Below are 23,477 nucleotides of genomic sequence, written 5' to 3' on the forward strand. Positions count from 1 at the left end.
GAAGTGAACAGTCTTTAAAACCACATCACTAAGAGCTCCCAAGGGCCTTCTGGGGACTCACTGCTCCTTTGGGTGTCCTGAGCCTTGGGACAGTGAGGGGTGTGGCACCACTCACCCTGCTTCCCAGGGATGCTAATTGCAGTTTGTTGGATGGCGTGGCTGCATCATTTCCAGAGAAGTGAACTCAGTAATCAGTCTGGCTGCTTTGCAGCACTGTTCAATGGCCTGGGTCCGTAGCACCCTGAGTTGTTACTCAGGCCCCCTGGATCTCGGCTGATATTTTCCCCACAGAGAACCACCTCAGAGAATTCTTCTTCTTTTTTTTTTTAAGATTTATTTTTTGTTTATACAATAGCTGGGATACAGGCCAGAGACGCAGGAGGGTGAGAGGATTCACCAGAGACAGAGCAGGGAGCAGAACAGGCAGACAGACTGAAAGTACTGCTGAGGGGAGCAGCAGGCGCGACAGGAGAGGTCTGCCGCGCCATGTGGGAATCTCCCTGGCCAGCTGGGAATTGAACCCGCCCTGCAGAGGCTGCGGACAGCTTCACAGCACTGCGCTCAACCCGCTGTGCCACCGGGGAGCCTCACAGAATTCTTCATTATATCCAGGACCCCAGACCCTTCCACATTGGGAAGGAGGGAGATAAGGAAAATCAGGGTTGAAGAGTAATCTGCGCGGTGTTGGCTCTTCTGTAGGTTAAGTAGCTCCATGAGGAACAGAGGCATTGGCAACACTGTCCAGGGGTTCACCGCTTCTTAATTTCATAATTAATTCCACAAGCATTAATGGAATTTTCTCACATGCCATATACTCTGCTAGGTGCTGGGGGTGAGGGAGATACAAGGCACTCTGCTAAGTGCTGGGGGCGGGGGGGGCGGGGCGGGGGAAGCTGGAAGGTGAAAAAGGACCTGGTTTCCGCACTAAAGAGTCACAGCCTGGTAAATAGATGCTCAGTGCACTCCGAGAGGACGTGGCTAGGGAGGATGGGCCGAGGTCCTGGTGAGAGTCTGGGTCTTTCGGGTTGATTAGAAATGTGAGTGCTGCAGGGGGAAAGGACGCTTCTGGCTCAGGTGGCGTGTGCAAAGGCCCAGAGAAGGGAGTGTGGTGCGGTTTGGAGGATTGTGGCTAATAATTCCGTATGGCTAGAATCTATGGTGTCTGTGGGGAGGGCCTTAATCAGATTGTGCAGGTGCCTTGCTTAGGTGGTCCACCTGTATCCTAGAGGCCAGGGGGACCCACAAAAGGGATTTAGAGAGAGGGGTGGCAGAATTTGTGTGTTAACCACTGTGGAATCTACATATGGTGTAACAGGAACACAGGAATCGGGGCGGGGGGGTTGTCTGAGAAGCTATATTCTAGCTCTAGATGCTAGATCTGGTGACCTTGGTTTGTAAGATGGCCTGTTTCCGTTCTGACATTTGCCACACCCACGATCACCTCTCTCGTGGTCCTCCCCACCTTGTTCTGTACTTGTTTGTCCACCTCTGGCTGCCCAGCCCTCATCCCCTGGCTGTCCTCTCACATTCAGCGGCTGCTACCAGCTGGAGGGAGAGAGATGAATCCTCCAGAACAGTGTGCACTCCTGACCTATAGCTCACAGACTGCCTGGCCTTTCCTAGTTCTGTGGGGACACTGTCCCCCTGGCCCCAGCCTACCAGCTCCCACAGCTCACAGCCCTGGGTTTTGAAACCAGCTGGGTTTTGTCAATGAGAGAATTCACTTCCCTGGGCCTAAACCCCTTCCCTCTCCCCAACCACCTGGCCCCAAGTGACAAGAGGCAGCTGACTCGTGTCCCCACCTGGAAGCCAGGGACATATGCGTGGAGAGTTTGCAGTGTATTTGGCCTGTGTGTGCCGTCTTTCACTTTGCTCTAACCCAGGTTTAAAAACTTAGTGTGGGGCCTCCCCAGTGGCGCAGCGGTTGAGCGCTGGGTTGCGAAGCTGCCCGCAGCCTCTGCAGCGCTGGTTCAATGCCCGGCTGCTCCCCGGCCCCGGAGGAGGGTCCCACATGGCGCGCAGACCTCTCCTGCCGCCCACTGCTCCCCTCAGCAGTGTACTTCGGTCCCTCTGCCTGCTCTGCTCCCCACTCTGGCTCTGGTGAATTCTCTCACCCTCCCGCACTTCTGACTGTACCCAGTGCTTGTATAAATAAATAAATAAATAAATCTTTAAAAAAGCCAAAAAACAAAAAACTTAGTGTGTTAGCAGCAGCAGGGGCTACCTGGGAGCTTGGAATTCGCTCTTCCTGCCCAGGGGCCTTCCAGAGCCACTTCTGCAGGAGGCTTGGGGATGACTGGTAGGAAGTCAGGGATGGTCCCATCAGCATCGTTTTGCTGCTGCCTTTCCAGCTTCAATGCCAGGCCCTTGAGCTTCTCCAGGGTGAGGAACCAGGAGGCATTGCCTGGATTTCTGTGTTCCTGGGTCTTTGATCACATCTGTTTTATTTAAAGGCTCAAACAATGGATTTGAAACAAATAAGTATCTGTTTAGTCAGTGGAATGAGGAAATTAAAGGTGGCTCAGATTCCCCTCCCCTCGATTCTAAGTGCTGTTTACTCCCCAAGTGAGCAGGATTGTAGTGGAGTCATTTTGTTTGATTCTCCTCACCTTGGGCTTTGGCGTGGCATGGCATTCATCTCTTCATTCAGTCATTCAAGTATGTTTGGGTACCTACTTCTAAGTGCCAGACCTTGTGTAAGGTCACAGGGAGAGACAAACAGGGTCCAGAACCTGGGGTGACTACCCAGTGGGAGCCTAGGGACTGCAGGATCTCAGCCTGGGGGTCCAGCGTGGTGAGAAGCTTTAGCTGACAGCTTTAAGCCCCATTCTTAGAAAACACGGGCAATAGAAATAGTGCAAGAGAGAAGAAATGTGGGTGAGGGGAATGAGAGAGAAAGAATAAGGGTGGTGGAAAGAGAAGGAGATGAAAAGAAAACTCCTCTATGAAAGGATGCCCCAGACAGCACTCCAGTTCCCTGCCACAGCTCACAGTTGTGGTCAGAAGAACATAGCAGAAGGAAAGACCCACTTTCTTTCTCAGCTACACCCTAGTAAGCTGGATCGTGGGTCACTTCCTGCTTGGTGTCTCAGTTTCCCCATCTGTAAAAAGAGGCTTTCAGCTAGGGGATGTTGGAGATCTGTTTTGAAATAACGTTCTGTGACCAGTGTAAGGCACAGTATTTGGTGGGCAGGAGCCCAAATAAAGGGCTTCAAGAAGAAGACATGGTGTTCCCCTGGAGTCCCTCATCTCGCTCAACACTGAGAAGTGGGTCCTGCCATCTCTTCACTAGCAGAGGTACCTTCTAGCTGCTCCCCCACCTGAAGGGCAGAGGAGGAAGTTCTGGGTCTCTGTGTGCATATATTTCTCTGGCGTGGACATACTCTTCTTGTAGTTTTTTCTTTGCTTTTTCTGTCAGTAAGGCTATCTGAAATGCTCATGTATAGTTCTGTTCTCAGGGCAAGCTTGCATACTCTGATGCATTGGACCGACTCCTTGGCTTCGTGTTCTGAGCTTCAGTTTTCCTGTCTGTGAGATGGGCGTGGCTCTCCCTATCTCCCAGGGATCAAATAGGAAATGGAGCGAGAAAAAGCTTTGTACACAGGAAAGCCCTAAACTGACATACAGTGATTCAGTCATTAATATATTCTAATATTCAGCCCTCTCCATGGTTACAGGCTCCTCTGTGCTGAGAAATTCAAGCCACAAAGGGATAAGGCAGGCAAGGCACATGACTGAGATTGTCCATAATTGATGGAATCAACCTTAAAGGAGTGACATATAATTGCAATTAATCCAGGCACTGTGACGCTGCCCTGCTAAAAATAATTTCTACCAATAATTGCTTTGATCTAGCAAAATGATGCCTGTCCATGAGTCTGAGAACACAGACCCTGGCCAGGGGCCTGCCAGTGGCAGCTCTGAACCCTACCCCTGTAGCAGGTGGGTGTGGAATTATGGGGGCAGAAGGGCAGGGACGGGGCCCAGTTCTCTCCATGGAAGCTGCTGCTACATAGTTAGAGTGAGCATCTGATTTAATGTCTAAACTGGGATGCTTTTGAGCATCTTGCATTGATAATTACTTTTCATATTCACAATGATGCCAGAATACGTGTAGGCTGGACGCCCCTCGGGGAAACCCGGATGTATGGTCACTATGTAGACTATGTTAAGCTCGTGGGAATGCTTGGGCACAGCATTTCCACGTTCATTATCTGGTCTTCCTCACAATAACTCTCGAAGGAAAGTAGGATGCTTACTCTCATTCCATGGATGTGAAAGATGGCGATGGAGCCAAAGTGGCCCAGCTGTGGTCTTTGGCCCAGTTTCTCCAGTGCACATCGAGTTCAGCTGGCCGGAATCAGGGAGCTGTGTGGGGAAACAACTGGAGCTCAGGAGAGAGCCAGACCCCGGCTTCACAGTGTTGGCAGGTGACCATATCCACAGGGCACATGGGGTCGGCAGGGACTTTGCCTGGGTCTCCTCCAATCCTGGGCCAAACTAGAAAATTCCTGCACTTAGTAATTAGGGGATTTGAACATGTTGTGTAATCACTCTGTGCCTCAGTTTCCTCATTTGTCAAGTGAGGACAGCAATTCCTTGCTGTGAGGATTAAGTGAGATCCTATGTGAACATGTGTAGACTCTGGGGAGGGCGTGTAATACATCTCAGTAAGTCCTTGTAGCATTTGAATCTGGAGAGAGTTCCCAGAAACAGCCTCCATTAGGGGACAGTGGGGATTCTTTTGCCTTGAAACAGCTGTAACTGGAACCAATTAGTCTGCTTGAGATGGGGCCTGCCTCAAGTTCTTGGACAAAAGAAGTGGATAAAATAGATGCGTGGGGAAGTAGAGAAGCTGTGGGTAACCTCCCGAATGTGCTGTGCAGGGTGGGGCCACTCACTTGATCTTTTCCCAGTCCAGAGCCCGGGTTGGCCCACGATCCTGGCCCTAGCTCCCAGATGGATGTCCTCAGACATGAGCCAGAGACACGGCTCCAGGGGTGTCCCATGGCTGGAACTGATGGCACCTCAAAGCAAAGGTAGGCAGGTTGGAAATAGTTTGGTGCCAGAAAGCTAGTAAGAGAGAGTGAGGACTGTAGAAAAGTGCCATGTTCCACCTATTAATAGCCCATGTTTGGTCTCCACCACTTCTATCAACACCGTCCATCACATCCAAACAATTGGAACGCCAGTGCCAAGTGGCGGGGAGTTAACATCTCACGGCTGTGCTGTTTCTGAAAAACAGCATTTCCACTTCTTATGCAGCATGAAATGCTGATTGTTCCATGCCAACTGGTTATTTTTCCAGGCCATTTCCCTTTATTTATGTTTAAGCTTTTATATTTTTAAGCAAAAAAAGATGGAGAACCTGGAAGAGGTAATTACTGTTTCTCCTGAGTTGCCCTTGAATGAGCCACAGAAGAAATGTGCATTCCCCAAACTGGAATTGAGTACTTGCAGTGGGATGGGAGAGGAATCAGATGGGTCCAGCCCCTTTCAGAAAGCTCGGGTTGGTGCACAGGCAGAACAGGGACATAGGAAAAACACTGGCCCAGCCCTTGGAAGATTGGGCTAGGCAAGCCTTTCCCACTGCTGCTACTGGCCAGAGGTAGCGCAGACCCCCTCTCTGTACCCTTCCTGCTGAGTCTGCGCGTGGTGTGGACCTGCTGTCTCACGTGTGCTGGCAAAGGCGCAGGTGTGTTGTGCAAAGTGCTGCTCCAGTCTGCTGCTGCTCCAGGAAGCCTGGCAATATGGCAGGGAAACACGAACAGGGCTGTTCTTGATCTGGAAAGCTCCAGAACAGACTTCAGAGATGTTTATGGATCCTGCCAGGTGGTGGTTTTTCTCACCATAACTGAATTCTGGGCATCTTAAAAATTTTCATTTGCTCTAAGCATTGCCAGGCCCAGGGGATAATTCTGCCCATGTGGGGGATGGAAGTGGGTTTGCCTCTGGGCACCCAGGGCAGGGAAGTCCACTATGGCCAGAGCGTTGCTTCTGTCACCACAGTAGCTTCTGGTACAGACAGAGGAAGGGGCTGGAAGGAAAAGCAAGGGAAGAGGACCTGGAGGGATGATAAGGCTGAGAGATGGCGGGGCGGGGGGTTGTCTGTACGCCTATCTTTGTGTCTTTAACACCATCATGTGCTTCTCTGGGGTAATCTTGTGCCGTGAATCAGCATTTTTACTTCAAGCTCTCCATGGAAGATCTATTTAGCCAGTTCATTGCAGTTGGTTGACCAGAGTTCCCGCAGAGTGTCTGAGAGTTTGTGGGGCAAGATGGGAAGAGAGGAGCCTGGGCCTGGGACGAGCTGGGTCTGGGCTGTCTTGGCTCTACCCGGAAACCCAGTGTGCACACACAGCTTTCTACACAGCAAAGTGATTTCCTGCTGTTTTATTGGCTTGGGGACCAGATAGGTTTTAACAAGAAAATAAAACTACTTCATAGCAAGCTATTCAGAGAGCACATTTCTATGTTTCAGATGTTCAAGAAAATAGGGGCTTCAGCAAGCTGAAGGAAATAAGGGGAAGAGAGCAGTGGATGTTTGCAAGGAGAGCCCCTTGCTAAAGGGGATGGCAAATCGAGCAATCTCGCGGCGGGGCTCTATACTCCTGGGCTTGTGTGGGGAGCAAAGTTTCAGTGACTCTCTGTCACTCAGGACTCCCAAGCTGCTAGGACAGGTATTGGGCTGGGGCAAGAGACAGTACGTCTCCTGCATTTGTAAGCCGAGGAAGGTGAAAGGTAATCAGAAGCAGGTTGCTTATGGGAAAGAGAAGCAGAGTGATTAGGTGAGAGGTTTGGAGGCGACTGCCAGGATGGAGGGGTAGGTTTTTGGAGAACAGATAGATTCAGGAACTGGTTGTTATATTTTCTTGAATAGGCCATGGGGTGGACAGGCCTGCCCCTGCCTGAGCCGTATGACCCGGCTTCTAAGCCTTACCTCTCTGTAGGTTGCAGTTGCACAGGGGCAGGACCAGCTCCTTGGGTCTCAGTGTCTTCAAATAGAAGAAGGGCGGGGGAGTTGATCTCTAAGGCATTTGTGGATTCCTATGGGTGTTTGGCTCAGGCAGCGCTCATTTGTGGAGGAAATTGACATAGGCACTCAGGACGCCAAGTTGGAGAGGGGCTCACAGAAGCATTTGTTTAGCTTTATTGGGGGTCATTTGACAAAACGCAGCCAGATCTTTGAAAAAGTCAGAGTCTTCCAAAGTAGAGATGGGCTGCCTGGAGTAAGAGAGACCCCAGTCCTGGAGTTGATCAACAGAGACCCGATGACCACATGCCAGGAATCTCTTGCGGAGGGAGATTCATGGGCCATTGCCCAGGAGGGCTTTTAAGTTTCCTTTTAAGTTCAAGACTCTGGGGCTCCAATACCCTATGGAGTGACTTACTGTTTCATGGCGTCTCCGCAAGGCTATAGTGGTGGCCCCGGCCTGCGGGCATCTTTCCTGTGCTCCAAGAGCAGCAATTCTCTCCCATGGCTAAAGTGTTAGACTCACTGAAGTAGTTTTTAAAATGTCAGTGCCAAGGCCTCACCTAAGATTCTGATCGAATTGTTCTGGAGTGGGACGAAGGCCCCAGAATGGCCTGGGCTATTGGGCCATTCTGATGGCCCTGATGGCTGGGGAGACATACCTTCATCACCAGCTTTTTTGCTGTCTAGATACAGAGCTCAAAAGTTGGAGGCTGTATTTACCCTTACATTCACTCACCCAGCATTTGTCAAGAGCTTATATTATGTCCAGAGCAGCCATCGTGGGCCAGCTCTTGATTACCTTATGCAAGGAACAAACTGCCTTAAAACAAAACAAAATGCCTTGTCATCTGATGATGTGTTTTTCTACCTTCTGCACTTAACACAGTGCCTGGCACATGGCAAGCATGTAATAGAAACTTCCATTAAATAGCATGTTGCCTTTGGGGCAGGAAAATAAATCCTAGCAAGCATGCAGTAGAGAATCCATGATGCGCCACTTTCCCTCTGCTCAGACCTTGTAAAGGAAACCATTGCCTTAATTGGAGTTATGTTTGTGGCCGTGAGGGGTGGCCCGTTCATCTTGATATTTCGGTAGCGTGGTCTCCCAAATGATCTTTTCTTGCCTGCCTTGGGGCAGCACACAGCAGGAGAGCCGGGGCCTGGGGACAATCATTTCCTCTTAATTGGCATCCTGGTGCCGTGCTGGCTTCAATAGATATTGCCAGGCACCCTTTGCCCAGACCTGAATGCCCTTGTCATTAACTGCATGATGTCCTCAGACATCAGGTTCCGTCTCTTCTGGGAGTGACACAGTGGGGGCCACAGAGAAATGCCCCAGGCCAATTTGACTTTATGAGTTTTATTTTGAAACCATTAGCTTCCTTCACTCCACAGAGTTTCCTGCCCGCCTGCCCCACGCCAGACCCATCTGGGTTGTTGACAGAGATGATGCGGACCCCCAGCCATGACCTCAGCTGCTCACGGTCTATCGTGCCAGGGAGCTACTGAGACTTGATGGTGGTGTGACTGGGCCTCATCGGGGAAGGCTGGGCCTGGAAGGTTGATGTCCAGTGACTGACATCCACGTGTCCTGAGGCTCACTGGGTGGTCAAGTGTACATAGCTATACCTTTGGGTCTGACTTTGAACCTAGCCTCCACTTCTTCATTCAGGGGCAATGGGAAAGTGACTGAATTTTCCAGACCCCCGATAGGGTTATTCTGAGGATCTCAAGCAATCAGAACAGTGCCTCCTGCCCCATGGTAAGTGCACGATAAATGTTAGCTGTTATTTTTATCACATTCCATTTGTTTTCATGTGTTGGGAAATCTAGGATGGAAGTGTTTACCCCCTTGACACATCTCAAAAATTTGAATGAATTTGAATATTCATTCAAATATTCAATGTCCATCTAATATTTATTGTTGCATTATATGCTGAACTAGGTCCTAGGTAGGAGATGTAGTGGTGAAATAGGTGAAATGGTCATATCCACCCTTCTGGGCCTTCCCTCCGGGCGGCTGAGAAACAGTGAATGAGAGCAGTGGCTTAGGCTGTGGCAAGTGCTCCATCACCACAGTGAGGCAGTTATGGTCAGGGTGGTCCAGCAGGAGCTGCTCAGGCAGGATGTAGGGTCCGGGGCAGGCTAGAGGGATTCTTGGTGCACTTAGGCGAGGATCAGTGCTCCCAGCTTAGATGGTGGGTGTGGACTTGAGGCAGGGATGGTAGTTATCAAGGGGTTTGAGAAGCTATCTTCCCATGAACATAGGTCAGTTCCCTCCTCCTGGCCCTGGTCAGCTGGCTCCTAGTGTCCCTGCTGGCACCTGGGACAGACAGGAAAGTGTAGATGATTTAGCCTCATCTTTCTCCCCACCTGGGTCTATGCCTTTTGCATGCCCTTGTCGTGGGTGGTGGGGAAGGAGGAAGTCAGAGAAGCAGCTATGTAAGAAGTGTCTCAGATGTAGAAAAGGCAGCAGGGATGCTCGGTCCCATCTCTAGTCTTCGACCTGGTGAAGACAGGCCCTCACCCATGCCATGTCCTCAGGAAGGCGGGCCAGGTGCCAGCGGCTCGGCCTCTGGTATCCAGGTGTGTTGCTCAGCTCTGTGGACTTTGAGCAGGAAAAGATCTCACCTGTGCCTCCACCGCACAACCTGGGGAGAGCGTCCATCCTCAGCAAGCAGCACTTTGGGGATCAGGCACTCTCTGAAGCCCCCTTTGTCTGCCCTCCTCACCTCACTTGCAGGATGTAGAGTCAGGTTCAGCTACCTCTGCAGGGTTGCCTCCTCAGGTCCTGGGCACACCCTGGTCATTTAGGGCTGCCTGCAGGCCCTCTCTCTCCAGGCATCCTGCACACATCTGACTGCCCCAGCAAACTCCATTTCTATAACCCTGCTCACCTGCCCCTTCATCTGTCTGGGGGATTCAGGCTCAGCAGGCTGAGGTGGGGAAGGGATGAGGGGATGCCTGGTATTGAAAGTACCCGGTGCCAGGAACTGGACACACAAGTGCTGGAGTTGTATGAAAGTTGTATGAAAGTTGGCCCCCACAGACTGCCGACGCTTCTTTCTGAAATTCCAGGGAGCATCGTAAATTATTGCAACCCTAGAATGGTGGTATTGAAGGTGCATTAAGCAGCCCAGACTGTGGGCCAGCTGAGTTTTCAGGACATCTTTGGCATTGAGAGAATGTGAATTTTTCTTTGTGGGAAAAAAGAATGAATTTTTTCCCTAGGCATTATTTTACTTCTTCATCCAAGACCTGTAAGTAAAGTGAGGGTAAGTCCCATGAGACCCGGTCTATGGAGGAGGAAATGGAGGTCCAGAGAGGTTAAGTGATAGGTCCAGTATCACACAGCTAGTAAACAGCAAATGCATGACTCAAATTCTGGTCTCTGGATTTCAAATCCCATGTTGCTCACCAAGAAACAATGGTAATCTTCTTTCTCCCAGAACTAAGTAAAAGAGGCACTGGTTCTGTTTGCGGAAAAGATAGCACGAGAAAGTTTTGCTGCTGAGTATTTCACACTCCCAATTTTATCATATATAGAAATGCTTGGGAAAAGAAAAAACATACAAAGAGAAGTATGGAGTGTCCCTAGGACCAGTGTGCGTCGTGGCCGGCATGTGCCTGGTGCCATAGGCCCCTTGGCTTAGTTGAACTTCAGGGGATTTTACTGGAGAGGGTAAAGGGGAGGGTCCCAGAGTCTCATTTTACTGGAGAGGGTAGTGGAACAAGGCCTAGCAGAATGAAGCAGCTTGTCTCAAGCCACGCATTTACCGTAAAAGAGGTTAAGATGCCCTGGGCCCTCTGTGCCAAGTCCAGGGTAGTCCAGAGCCCTCTTGGTTATGAGGTATCCTGGGTCTTTGGACTTTTCTCAGGCCTATCAGCGACTTGGCTCCCCTGTGAGTTCCCCAGAGTCCACCCTTCCATCCCTGTGACAGCTTTCCCTTTCCCCCCCTCTCGGGGTGGACAGCAGAGCATACAGAGGGCCTCAGTGGTTCCATTCTGGACCATGAGTGACCCAAATCAGGTTCTGGTGGCTGCCTTCTGGTAGCAGCCAGACCTGTACTGACTCTGAGGATGTTGGGAGCACCCACAACTGTGCTTATGTGAGGCAGCTGAACCTAGGAGAGCGAGCCCAAGCTTGGCGGTGAGCAGGAGGGTGAATGGCTGAGAAGGAAAGATCACGAGAGAGCGGCAGGGTGGGAGTAGAGGAAGGAAGAAGCAGGGCTTGCTGATGTGAATGCACCAGGTTGGGGAAAAAGTCAAGTCTCACAGAACAGCCACCAGGAACGCTGTCTTCCCTGCCAGTGGATGTGGGACTGGTTTTAATTTGCATAGCATTAATTAGCAAGAGTGTCTAATTAGGACAACCATTACAGAGCCACAGGATTAAGTTGATGCTGAATACCAATCCATTTGGAGGCTCTCCATGAAATTGAAGGAAAAGTTGACTTTACTAAACAGAAAAGAGATCTAAATCAATTATTTCCCAAATCAAATGCACAAACCAGTGATGTCAGAAAGGGTCTTAATTCAGTAAATGCAGACCTTCGATGGGCCACTTCTTTCCCTTTGGGGGTTCCAGTCAGTGACAAAATTAATGAATAGTTCACATATGTGAACAGGCACACATGGGCGCACACACTTTTGTGGGGCAGCTTGTTTGGGAAGGTGACTGCACACCTTTCCATGTTTCAGCTAATACTTCACTTTGGTTCAGTGTCCCTCCAGGACGCTACCTTCAAGCATAGTTTTCTGTTATTTTCAAATGTTCCGAACAATGAAACACATTCAGAACTTTAAAGTCTCTGGGAAGATCTACCATAATCATTACAATTCTGGAAGCTACAAGGCAGGCCAGGAGAGCAATTTATACGGCTGGCTCTGAAGCCAGGGAACATACTCCATCACACTGCACAGCCTCAGGGGAGGCAAGCGGGAGCAGTTCTAAGACACCTCACTGCAGAAATTGGAGGCCAGCAAGGCATGAAGGGCAGCGCAGGGGTGCTGGCGCCTGAGGAGAGCATGGAACCTGGGGGCAGACACATCTGGTGCAAATCTTGGTTCGTCACATCCTTACTTTGTCATTTGTTGGCCATGTCCTTGGACATGTTATATAACTTGTCAGCTGCTCAGTTTCCTCTGTGGAAGGGGCTTGATGACACTCACCTTGAGTGATAGGAGCTCACAGTGGTGCTTCATCACAGATTGTCATCAATGAGAAATTGCAGATCTGGGAAGGGCTGGACCTAACGGAGACCACAGGGATGGGGTGTCTTGCAGGAATGAGGTTCATCTCCCACTCTGCTGCAATCTCTTCTGTGCGCCCCTGATGGCGGGAGCCTGTCTGTGCTAAGAAGACGGGAAGTCACTATCTCACATAACTACATAACTAGTTCATTACATAGGCATGGGGGTGGAGGTGGGGTGGGTGGAACATGGTATATGGAAAAATCTGGCATATGGCAAGTTATGACTCTGGAAAAATCGCATCGTCTCTCTGATCCTCAGTTTATCAGTAAAATGGAGAACTTACGACCTTCTATGTAGGGTGAGGATGAGGTAAATGGTGTAGAAGGTCTCATGTGAGACATGGTAGAGAGTTGATATTGATACCTGTTAGGTAAAAATAAAAGTGCTATGCTTAAGTAATCTCAAGAAGGACATGTTATGCTCCTTGTGTACTCAGGGTATCAGAGGTAATATCGTAGAAGTCCTGTTCCCTGGACTCAGGCAGACTGTGAGTGGAATGAAGGGCAATAATGTCACCTGAGTGGGGGCTCTCTGCCCTGCCCCGGGGTTGGATGTGGCTCCAGCCCCTAGCTGGTAGGTGAGTGACACGTACAGCGTGGTTCTAGGAAATGGGCATCCAGTAAACGACTAGTGTTTAGGAGACTCGGGTCCTTCATCCCCCTTGAAGGAATGGGTGAGACACCTCAAGGGTTCCCTTACAGCCACCTGAGGCCGGGTCACCAGGACAAGCCACCCTTCTGCCTGGACGTCTCCTTCTTGCAGTCCAGGGCTCAGATTTTTAAGAAACAGCAGAAACTTTTCTGATGATGAAAATGGTATAGTCTCATTGTAGAATGTGGGTTAAAAAAAGGGAAAACAACAATAAGAAAAAAGCTCTCATATTTCAAGGTATTTAATGTATTTTCATAGTGTTTCTTTTAACATTAAAAAAGTAAAAAAATAAAAATAATTGGAAATATACTTCATATACAGATTTGAAATTTGGGTTTTTCACTTTCTGTCATATCACGAGCCTTCCCTTATATGTCTTCAGATGTTCTCCACAGAAATGGTTTTTAGCCATTGCTTCATGTTCTATCATCGGCTATTCTGGAATTTACTTAACTACTCTAATTTTTATTTGACATTGAGGAATAAATGATTTTAAAAAGTGACTCTCTTCTGCTGGGATATTATTCATAAGCATTTCTGTGGACTGAGGATAATTATTATTGAGAAGTTCTGAATTGAGGGGAGAAGGGTTGACCAGTTGATCACAGGAACCCCTCCCAGCCCTGAGTCCCTTTTGGCCCTCAGATGGGGGTGGGTAGGGGCAGAGAAGGTATGGGGGTGCCCTGACCATGTGCTGTATGGGAGCTGATCAGTCAGCTTGGTGTCATTGGCATCACCCAAAGAACCAGACCAATTTCAATTTGCCTGGAGTTTAGGCATCAAAGAAAATATGATAATTCAACATTTTAACAAATAATAAACATTTCTAGTCCAGCCAGACTTCTTTGACATGTTTTATAACTATTAAAAATGGCTGATGGTTTCTTTTTTTATTGACATGTGATACTGAACGTAAGGAAATCTGGAAGGTAACCAGCATCCAGTGCATTTGATTCAGTGCATTTGATTCATCTCCCCATAGGGCTGGAGCTGGCCAGAGAGGTTGCACTGGCTCAAACCAAGAAGCAGGTGGGAGTCACCTCTTACGTAAAGACTTTGAGTTTTAGAACAAAAGGATGAGGCTCAAAGGAGAGGAGACAGCATCTGGCTCCTTTCCCTTCACCTCTTCCTCTAAAAATGATGGAAATAGACTTGGATTCTGATTTCAGTTAATTTCTGCCAAAAGGAAACAAATTAGAGGTTGAAATGTGCAGCTGATCTCAAACCCTTCCCTGGGGAGACTTGATGCTCCTCAGATGCCTTCAGACCCCTTTGAGAAGAAAGTTATGGTCATTTCTGGCTCAAAAACATTGTGAGCTGTCCTCACTAGATTCTGGAGGAAGGTTTGTCTTATCCCAAAACTGCCTGAGGCTCCTGGATTCCCTGCTCTTTTTAGCTTTGTCTAAGTCTCTGATTAGGTGGTGCTTGCTTGGGCACCATGTAGTAGTGCCTTCTGAAGGATGGGGCTGCGTTCTGTTTTCTTTGTGTGCACAGTAGGAGGGGCACAGCTGAGGTCCCCTTAGGCACTGCCATACCTGTGTGCTGCTCTACATGAAACCATAGAATGGTGCAAGAAGCAAAAAGAAAACAGTCTTAAGTTTAGAGCCTCATCTGGGTAGATGACTCCACGCAGTGTAGAAGTGTAGAAAGTGAGAGTTTGTGGCTAAGCCAGGAAGCCGTGGTGGGCAGGAGCCTTCTGTGAGTAGCCTGCAGCGCCTAGCACGTTGTAGCTGAGTAGTTATGAAGGAAAGAAAGAGTCAGTGAGTCCTTTATTAGTTCTCCCCTGGGTCCCAGCACCAGCTTGTGTCAACACAAAGTGGGCCCCATAACTCCATCATATAAATGAGAGAGATGCCAGGGAGACACTGTTTGTCTCAGCCGGCAGAGGGCAGGTGAGACTATGGATCTGGGCATCTTGAAGTTTAGGTTCAGGTTCAAGTCCCCCATTTACCCCAAGCTGCCATGTTGGACACCACCCCTCACCCCCAGATCTTGGTTGCCTCTTACTGCCTCTGAAAGTTTTCTTGACAGTGGTGTCTCCCTCTCTTTGAACCCCCAGCTCTGCTGTAGGTGTCACTTGGCAGTCAGTTGCATCCTGCCTTTGGAGACCCTTCTGTCGTGGTCTTAAGCTGTCATGTGGGTCTGTATAAGTGGATGCTTCTCCTGTTTCTACTCTTTTCTCTTTGGAGAGTGGACCTGAGGGACAGGAGTCAGAGGCCTTGGTTTTGAACTCTGGCACAGGCCACCCACCCCTCTGATCCTCCACTGTAACATCTGTGAAGTTGGGATAGAGGCCCATGTCTGATGTGTTGATGGATGAGAACAAAGCACCTTGTCAACTCTATAGAACTCAGGCTTTGCTCTGACTGCCAGCCCTGGGGGCCCAGGGTCAACTTCTCATGTGCCGTGTGTCTCAGGATACACAGATAGCAACTGATGCTCAGGGCTGTGTTCCCATCTTCCTTTGGGGTTGGGAGCCATTTCTACTTCCAGGGTATCAAGTCTCCAAGCCAGATGGCCTGATTTGTAGAGGGTGCAAAATAACTGATAAGAAAGGCCAACCTCATGTGGCCAGGCGCTGGTCTCAACACTTTGCATGCACTAATTCCTTTAATTTTCACAACAGCTCCATGAGGTAGGTACTGATGTTGCTTACCCCCACCTGATAGACGAGGCCACAGCCTAGAGAGGTGGTGTAAGCAGTGGAAGGTCAGGTAGCTAGTGAGTGGCTGTATCAGGGTGTGGCCCCAGGAGCTGGCCCCAGGGTCCATGCTGGTGACCATGTGGGTCTCTGCCGTGTGGCCCACCACCTCCCAGTCCTTGGCAGGACTCTTTTCCTGCCCAGCACTGCTCTCTGCTCCCGTGCTTGGTCCACTTCTCTTTCCAGTAGCTCCTCTGCTGTTCTTGCCTCCTCTGTGCCCTTGGCATAAGCCGGGAGGAGAGAGTAGGTGCTGGGACATTCTAATTCATTCTGCAAAGATCTCAGGTTTCCCCTGGTTCAGGTTTGTTAAGAGAAAAGAGAGGCTCAAGCTGGTACAATATTGCTGCCCAGAGCACATAATCGTGGCACAAAAAAAAATTAGGTTCATATGACTTATGAGCATGGAGGCAAAAATTCTAAATAACACATCAGCAAATCGAATCTAGCCTTGCATAAAAAACATTATACATCATGCCCAAGTAGGGTTCATCCCAGGAATGCAAATATGATTTAACCTTAAAAAACAGAGGCCTGGGGGCGGCTGCTGGGACTGAGCTGGCCCAGGATCCAGCTTAAGGCTGGTTTGTGGCTCAGGCTACCTTTGGGCTGTACCTTGCTCCTGAAAGGGCTGGTGACAGTTCTTGCCTTTGCTCCCCACCCACACCTCCCATTTTACATGATCAGAGTTAAATGAGATGCTCCAGTCTGGCCCTCCCTAATCCTCTCTTTCCGTTTCTCCTGCAGGATTCCATGTTTTCGTTGGCCCTGAAATGCCTTATCAGTCTGTCCACCATCATCCTTTTGGGTTTGATCATCGCCTATCACACACGTGAAGTCCAGGTAGGTGTCCCGGCCTCCACCACTGTGTGGTGTCTGTTCCCTCTGCCGTGCTGTAGCCTGAGCCCCCGTCTGCACCCAGGTCTTGGCTCCTCTCTTTAGTTTGAACCCTTGGGAGAGGAAATTGTGAGGCTGTCTGTGACTGGAATAACTGGGACATTATCTTTATTTGGGGACCCCAGAGGCAAACATGGCTTCATGATTTGGGAGGTGGCCTGCTCAGGCGCCTCGTTTAGCGCCGTGTGCTGTGAGAGCCGTTAGGGGTTGTTTTGTCTTTTTGATCTCTTGCTGGATCCTTTCTGAACTTGAGCCACTGAGTACCCCCATGAGGCAGACCTGCCCCCTACACACATTACATACCACACACACACACACTCCAGCGCCACAAAATGCCAGAGCCTGTATTTCCACATAGCGTAGAAATGCCGCTGGACCTTGCCAGGCTGGGAAGAACCATTTTCTAGATAGAGTAGAAGTCTGTGGTGGTCCAGGGGCCCCAGGAGTGACTGGCAGCCATAAAAATGCTGGCTGGGCCTCTGGGGTACACTTCCAGCTTGACCGCCCACAGGGCAGGACCAGGCTGGGCAGGGCAGGCAGGAGGGAGCGCAAAATCCCAGGTGTCCCCATCGCCCATCCCGCAGGTTGACCTGCTTAGCCGGGACCTGGGCAGTTCTGAAACATCCAGATGTTTTTTCTCACATGCATGTGAATCTGGAGATAGTCCCGGGCCTTGGCTGGAGGAACACAGATAGATTCACATCTGGGCAGCAAGCAAGAGAATGACAAAGACCAGAACTCAGAGTCAGAGGAGCCGGGGTCAAGCCTCGGCCATGACCTTCTCTCATGTCGTGTCTTTGGCCAGCACTGTGACCTTTGTAGGCCGAACGTGTCACCCTTTCTTTACCTGGAACATGAGGGGTTTTTGTTCCATGGCTGTGCAGATGGAATGAGGAGAATATGGGGGTGCTCTGTAAGCTTAAAATGCCATGAAAGCTGGTCCTTTGTGTCACAGCATTTTGGGGGGGGGGGAGTGACTGCACCGACAGATGCAGTGGGAGCGGCCTCCTGCAGAGTGGGCTCCTTCCTGTTTGGTGTCAGGGGCTCCTGCAATTGCCTAGAGGGTGAAGCCTTGACTCCTGTCCACCTTGGAAGGCCTCCAGTGTGTGATGACCAGAGGGCACCAATATAGAAGGCTGGGCCACTGTGGTCTGTGAGGGTCACGGTTGCTCAGGGCTGAGAGTCCCAGACGTCACCAAGCAGCTTCCTTCATGAAATCTGAACTGGGAGAACCTGGTAACCTTTAATCTGGACCACTGTCCTGTGAACCCCAGAAAGGAGCCAGGAGTACAGGTGAGAGGGGCAGGCAAGAACCAGCATAGAAGGGAGTCATAGTGTGGGAACCAGGCCAGGTTCCACGCCGCCCAAAACCAGCTGTGGAGCCAATCCCCCCAGAGCCCCACGTCCTCATCTGGGAGGATTCTCTATTGCTGTGTATCACCCTGACCTGTGCAGAAGGTGTCACCAGGCCAAACAAACAAACAAACAAAAACCCACACATCATCAAAAAGTTCAGGCTTGAAGGGATGAGGAAGAACAGCAGATTCCAGCTCCAACCCCACTCTGCAGCTCCACTGAACCTGACAGCTTCTTTCATTCCATTGTGATCAGACGGCAGGCGTCCTTCCCTCTGGTTCTCCGGGAGTCTTTGTCCCAGCACAGAGCCTGAAGTCACAGCTCTCAGAACTGACCTGGCTGGCTGCCATGGGGACGGGAGTGCTGGTGGCAAGGCCAGATTGCTGTCAGGCCAGCCCCTTGCTAGGCACCTTTGTCCCATCCTCAGCTCATGGCTGACTTCTACCTCACCCTAATTATGGGCAGTGGATACTATTTTGGTCACTTGTCTTGGCCCACACTCACAATATAGAGAAACACATTGGAAGAGTGCATTGAATCCTGCCTCAGACACTTTGTCCTCAATGACCTTTAGCTACTAACAATTTCTTTGTGCCTCAGTTCCCTCATCTGGAGTAGGGGAGTTATATCACCCACTTTGCTGAACTCTGAAGCAGGTTGGTAACTGCATGAGTACAGAGCTTCATGAAAGGGAAAGTTTGGTCTCTTTCTTGTGACCTCTGCCCCACCACTTCCAGCTGGGCCTTGTGCCTGGACAAGCTGGGCCCACCAGATGGTCACTGTCATGACCGCCAGGTCCTGGCAGGTGGCTGGGCCTCCTCACTGCTCTGGGCCAGCCCTGCCTGCACTGTCAGCTCCTGGAGTCTGGCCCCTTATCCTGCCTGGGCCCACTGTCACATGGGTGGGTCACCAGGACCTGGCTCCCTCTGTGTCTTACTTTCCCAGTAAAGTTCTTTCTGCACGTAGCTAGACATTTTCCTGTCAGATGGAAAAGGGGTATAGCTGGCGTATGTTTGGGGGGAGGGCTTGCCCTCACAGACCCCCTTGTGTCCACCTCCCCCAACTGTATTGTCATTTTCTCAGGGACAGTGTTGTCACTCATCCTGGCATTTCCAGGGACCCACAGTTTCTGACAAAGAGCAGGTGTTTTGAATGAAATTTTGTTGGATTCTACGGATCTGGTTTCCAAAGCTAGTTAGATCATCACTTAGCTCTGTGGTTTTGGGTCTCAGTTTCCTCATCTGTGAATTGGGGACCCTAACCCCCCCCCAAGTTCTATGCTTTTCTGATTTAGGTCTGGCTGCAAGGCTGACTGGAAGACCTGCTTCTTGAGAGTGGAGGGATGTGATACCCTAACCTTATCTGGAGGGGAGGCTTGGAAAACACTTTTCATGGAGAAAGGCCGCTGCTATGCATGGGTAGTGAAGAAGGGTGGGGTCAGGGTGCAGCCCAGCTCCTCGGGGAGTGGTGTCGGGGGCTTTCTTCAAGGATGCATCCATCACTTCCCTCATCCATGCCAGTTGCTGGACACCTTGCTAAGTTTTAGCGGGGATCAAATGACTATGTCTTCATCTCCCCCAGATACTCACATTTAGGCCTGCGCCCCTGCTCAGCACACATATAAAGCTGGGGGCACCTTCTAGAACAGTGTTCCTATTTATTCGTTTGGATGGCTTTTGTTTTTGAGGAGGAAGAATTCTAAAACATGACTGTGTAACTTCCAGCTGAACTCTGGCTTCAAGTCATGGAATCTTAGGCTTGGAACGTTCTCAGAGATCACTGGGTGTACCCCCAGTGTCAGAACCCCACGAACCTCAGAGCGTCAGCCTGTGACAGGAAATCACTGCCTCTTGAGGGAGGCTCTCCCTTGCTGGGAGCTTGTGTTGTTATACAGCCTGCCTTTCCACCAGAAGATTGCCCTGGTGCGTCCTCTCAGCCCCGGTTCTGCTCCTGGGGCAGGGTGAGGGAGGATATGATTCCCGTGGGGCAGCCTCCATCATTGGAAGGTGCCTCCCATTTCTCCTCAGCCTCCTTTCATGAGTTTTAGAGCAAGGAGCTTTCAAAGGATCAGGCATCTGTTATCTGCAGGCCAATGTGACCTGGAAAGAAATGAAAACACACAAAAAGATGCATTTTGTTTATTTACCAAGGCAGTGCATTTACTCCTGTGGCTCGGAGATCACCAGCTACTCCCAGCCTGACAGGGCAGCCTTGTGCCAGGGCAGCCTTGTGCCTGGGCCACAGACCCAGCATGTAGATGCCCTGGGCATGGCAGCCTCATCATGAACACCGAACTCTCTCTTGCTCACCCAGTACCCACTCTTCCCCACTCCCTGACTGCCCATCTAACTCATTCATTCATTCAACATATACTTAATGAGGTTTACTCTGCGCCGAGCCTGGGATTGGAGCCCAGTTCTCTGTACTAGAAACCCTGAAATCACCTTTGCTTCAGGGAGTTGCCAGCCTTGAGTAAATCTATGGCTTTAATTAATGTCCCTGGTGCCATCCTAGAAGGCAAGATAGCAGGAGGCTGAGAATATGGACTTGAGTTCATGGACTTGGGTTTACAGACTTGAGTAGCCTGGGCTTGGGTTCAAATCCTGCTCTTTGTCACATTTTTGTGGGTTATTTTTGACCTTTATAGCAAGTTACTTAATCCCTCTCAATCTGTTTTCTTTCTGTAAAATAGGACCAAGAATAGGTCCTACCACAAAAGTTTGTTGTGCAGATCAACTTAGATAATATATATACAACACTTGAGCACAATGAGGACGTACTTGCCTGGCAGAGAGGATGGAGAGGCCATACGAGGCCAAGTTCTCAAAATATGCACAGGCCCTGACATGGGAACTACCAGTGTGCAGAACGTGTCAGGTGAGGTCCCGAACATGGGGCAGGGCTGCTGTGGAGGTGGAGCAGGGCCAATGGCTGCCTTGTTGAAGGGTTTGCAACTGTCCTGTGTGTAGGCAGCGAAGGGAACTGGGAAGGAATTCAAGCTGGGGAGGATGATGAGATGTGCATGTTGGACAGTGCTCTAGCTGCAGCCTGGCAGTGTTGGAGGGTCAATTTGGGAAGCCAGTGAGTTAGAAGCATGTTGCCATGCTTCCAGGTGAAGGATGGTGACACTCTGAGCCAGGGCAAGACAAGAGTCAGGACAGAGGAGGGGAGTGTATGAGATACTGGCAGGCAGAACTGACTAGACGTGGCCCCCAATTGGGATGCGGTTCTGCCTGCAGGAGAGGAGGGGCCTACCAGTTGCTTGAGTGGCTCAGTGGATGAGAGTGCCAGGCATAAAGATTCAAACACAGGTGGCCAAGGTGGGGAATGAGGGCAAGTCAGCTTGGGACATGTTGTATGTGATGTTTGGGGCATGGGAATCCAGCTGCCCCAGTGAGACGGAGGCCAGGGCTGGATGCACAGGGCCAGTGGGATGAGAGGAGGGCTAGGACAGGCACTGGAGGGCTATCATCAGGTGGAAGGTGGGAGAAGGAAGAGAAGCCCACAAAGGAGAAGGGATGGTCCATGGATCAGTGGAGACCAGAGGCTGGGTGTCACAAAGCCAGGGCCAAGAAGGGACTGATGACTATGCCACAGGTAGATGGAGGCGTTGGGGGCTACTCTGGTCACTTGCTTTAGGCCCCAGGAGGCCTAATGCTCCTCTTCAGCATGGTCACTGGAGTTTCAGTGAAAGAGCAGGGGTAAGGGAAGGGGGCTGTGTGGGAAGTGAGAATGTGGAGACAGTGAATACAGGCTTCTAAGAAGTTTGGCTGTGAATGGAGGGAAGCCAGGTGACAGCTGGAGAGGATGCAGAGCCGAGGGAGGGATGTTTGGTCTGTTGAGTAGACTAGAGACCACATGTGTCTGTCAGCTGTCAGAGGGAGCAGTCCGGAGGGAAAGAGATAACCAGGGCCCCAGGTTCTATTCTGGAGCACATGGGGGTGGGGTAGGGAGGAAGTGCCCTGGCTCAGGGCCTGGAGTGGGGGTGTAGACACACCACATCTGGAGGCAGGGAGCAGAGCCTTGGTGTACTTAATGAAGCTGTAGGGGTGCGTGGTGGGGGAGGTGACGCCCAACAATCAGGGCCACGCCCAGCACGTAGCAGGTGCCCAGTTCATACTTGTTGAATTGGGAGAACTGCTGTGAGCCTGGGGCAGGACACAGGAGGAAGATTTCACGCCATCCAGCACATGGAGGGGAACTTGAGAGATAATTAGCTTCAGTTTGGGGTATTGGCCATCTTCAAAGTAAAAGGCCTCCATGAGGCCAATGGGGTGGGGTGCCCACTCCTGTCTGGGAGTATGGAATCCCCCAAGATCAGATGTTGGGCTCAGAAGGCTTTTAATCTACTTCAAACTTGATAGAAAGATAATGGGAATGATGAGGTATTGACCATTAACCTCATGAATTTGAAACATAGGGGAACAACAAAAGGGGAGACTTAATTTACTAGTTAGTAAAAGAGGATATTTTTATTAAATACCAATAGAGTTCTCCACTGACAAGGAAATTACTTCAAATTATAGGACATAAATTAGATTCAAAAGCCAGTTCAAGCTACAAAATGGCTCACCCGCCGTGGGTGGCAGGATGTTCCTGAGGTCAGGAGCCTCCTGGGATCATGTAACAAGCTGTCCGGGGCCGCAGGTGGGTCACTGGCCCAGATGCTGGGATTCCTGCTGCTAAGTGAGACAGATGTGCCGTCGGGGCAGGATGGCTCAGGCTGAGACTGGCCTTGTGCTCTCAACCTCCCTTGTCCCTGGAGAATAAAATGGGCTCCAGCCACATCCTGAAACTTAACCGTGAGGCCAGGACTTCTGTGTGTCAGCCACTTCAGACAATCCAGAAGTAATTCAGACCTGTTTCCTACCTTTGAAAGCTGCTTGTCCCAGACCCACAGTGACCCAGGCTAGTGAGCATCATGATCTGAAGTGTGTGTGGGACACTACATGGCCAGAGAGGGGCCGGTTGTTTCACAGGGAGATAAGACTTTAGCTATATGTTCTCTGTAACAGAGACCTTGTGTGTTTGGGCTGTAACTGGCCAGGAGCGTGTTGGTGGATGGAGAGAAGGAAGGTGGGCCTGATGCCTAATCCCAGTGCGACTGGGGTCTCCATCCTTGTAGGCCCCTGGGGACATTTTCAAAAGGTGTCTGTCTAGTTGACTGATGGATTTGAATTGTTTTCACTGTGCTTAATGAAGGCTGAACAGATTGGGGTGCTCTGAGATCTGGGGACCTCTAGACAGCCCTCTCAGCCTCACTTCATCTGAAGACATCAGATCCTTATCATTGTGCTGAGCAGAGAGGAGGGCTCTCTGAGCACCCAGGGTGGCTCCAGGCCCAAAGGGTATAGATCTTGAAAGGAAGATTCCAGAACACAGCCTTCTCTGCTAAACTCACATCCATCTCCTCCTTTCTGATCCATTCACTAGAATGGATAGATCACAGAACACTCAAGAAACTGAAATCTCAGGGAGGCAGCCCATCTGGACCCAGAATCAACCCAGGACACCACTGCCCTCCACCCCCACCCCAGCCTGCCTGCACCTGGTGCTGCTGCAAAGAAAGAGAGAGAGGCAGGAAAGCTGAAGCTCCACTCTGGCCTAGCCGTGCGTCCGAACACCAAGAACCCTTGTCAGACT

At 50.4% G+C, this 23,477-nt stretch overlaps 1 protein-coding gene across 4 annotated transcripts in view; it reads left to right on the forward strand.

Moving 5' to 3' along the window:
- The window catches only part of KCNN3 (potassium calcium-activated channel subfamily N member 3), a 155,391-nt gene that overhangs the window by 25,913 nt on the left and 106,001 nt on the right, over positions 1–23,477 (forward strand). For all 4 annotated transcript variants that reach the window (XM_037498372.2, XM_054691350.1, XM_054691351.1 and 1 more), the window contains exon 2: positions 16,329–16,424. In XM_037498372.2, coding sequence (XP_037354269.1) covers positions 16,329–16,424 — 96 coding nt within the window. The remainder of the gene's footprint in view (positions 1–16,328; positions 16,425–23,477) is intronic.

The sequence above is a fragment of the Talpa occidentalis genome, unplaced genomic scaffold, assembly GCF_014898055.3.
Source record: "Talpa occidentalis isolate TD23 unplaced genomic scaffold, MPIMG_talOcc4v2.1 talOcc4.9, whole genome shotgun sequence".
Lineage (NCBI taxonomy): Eukaryota > Metazoa > Chordata > Mammalia > Eulipotyphla > Talpidae > Talpa > Talpa occidentalis.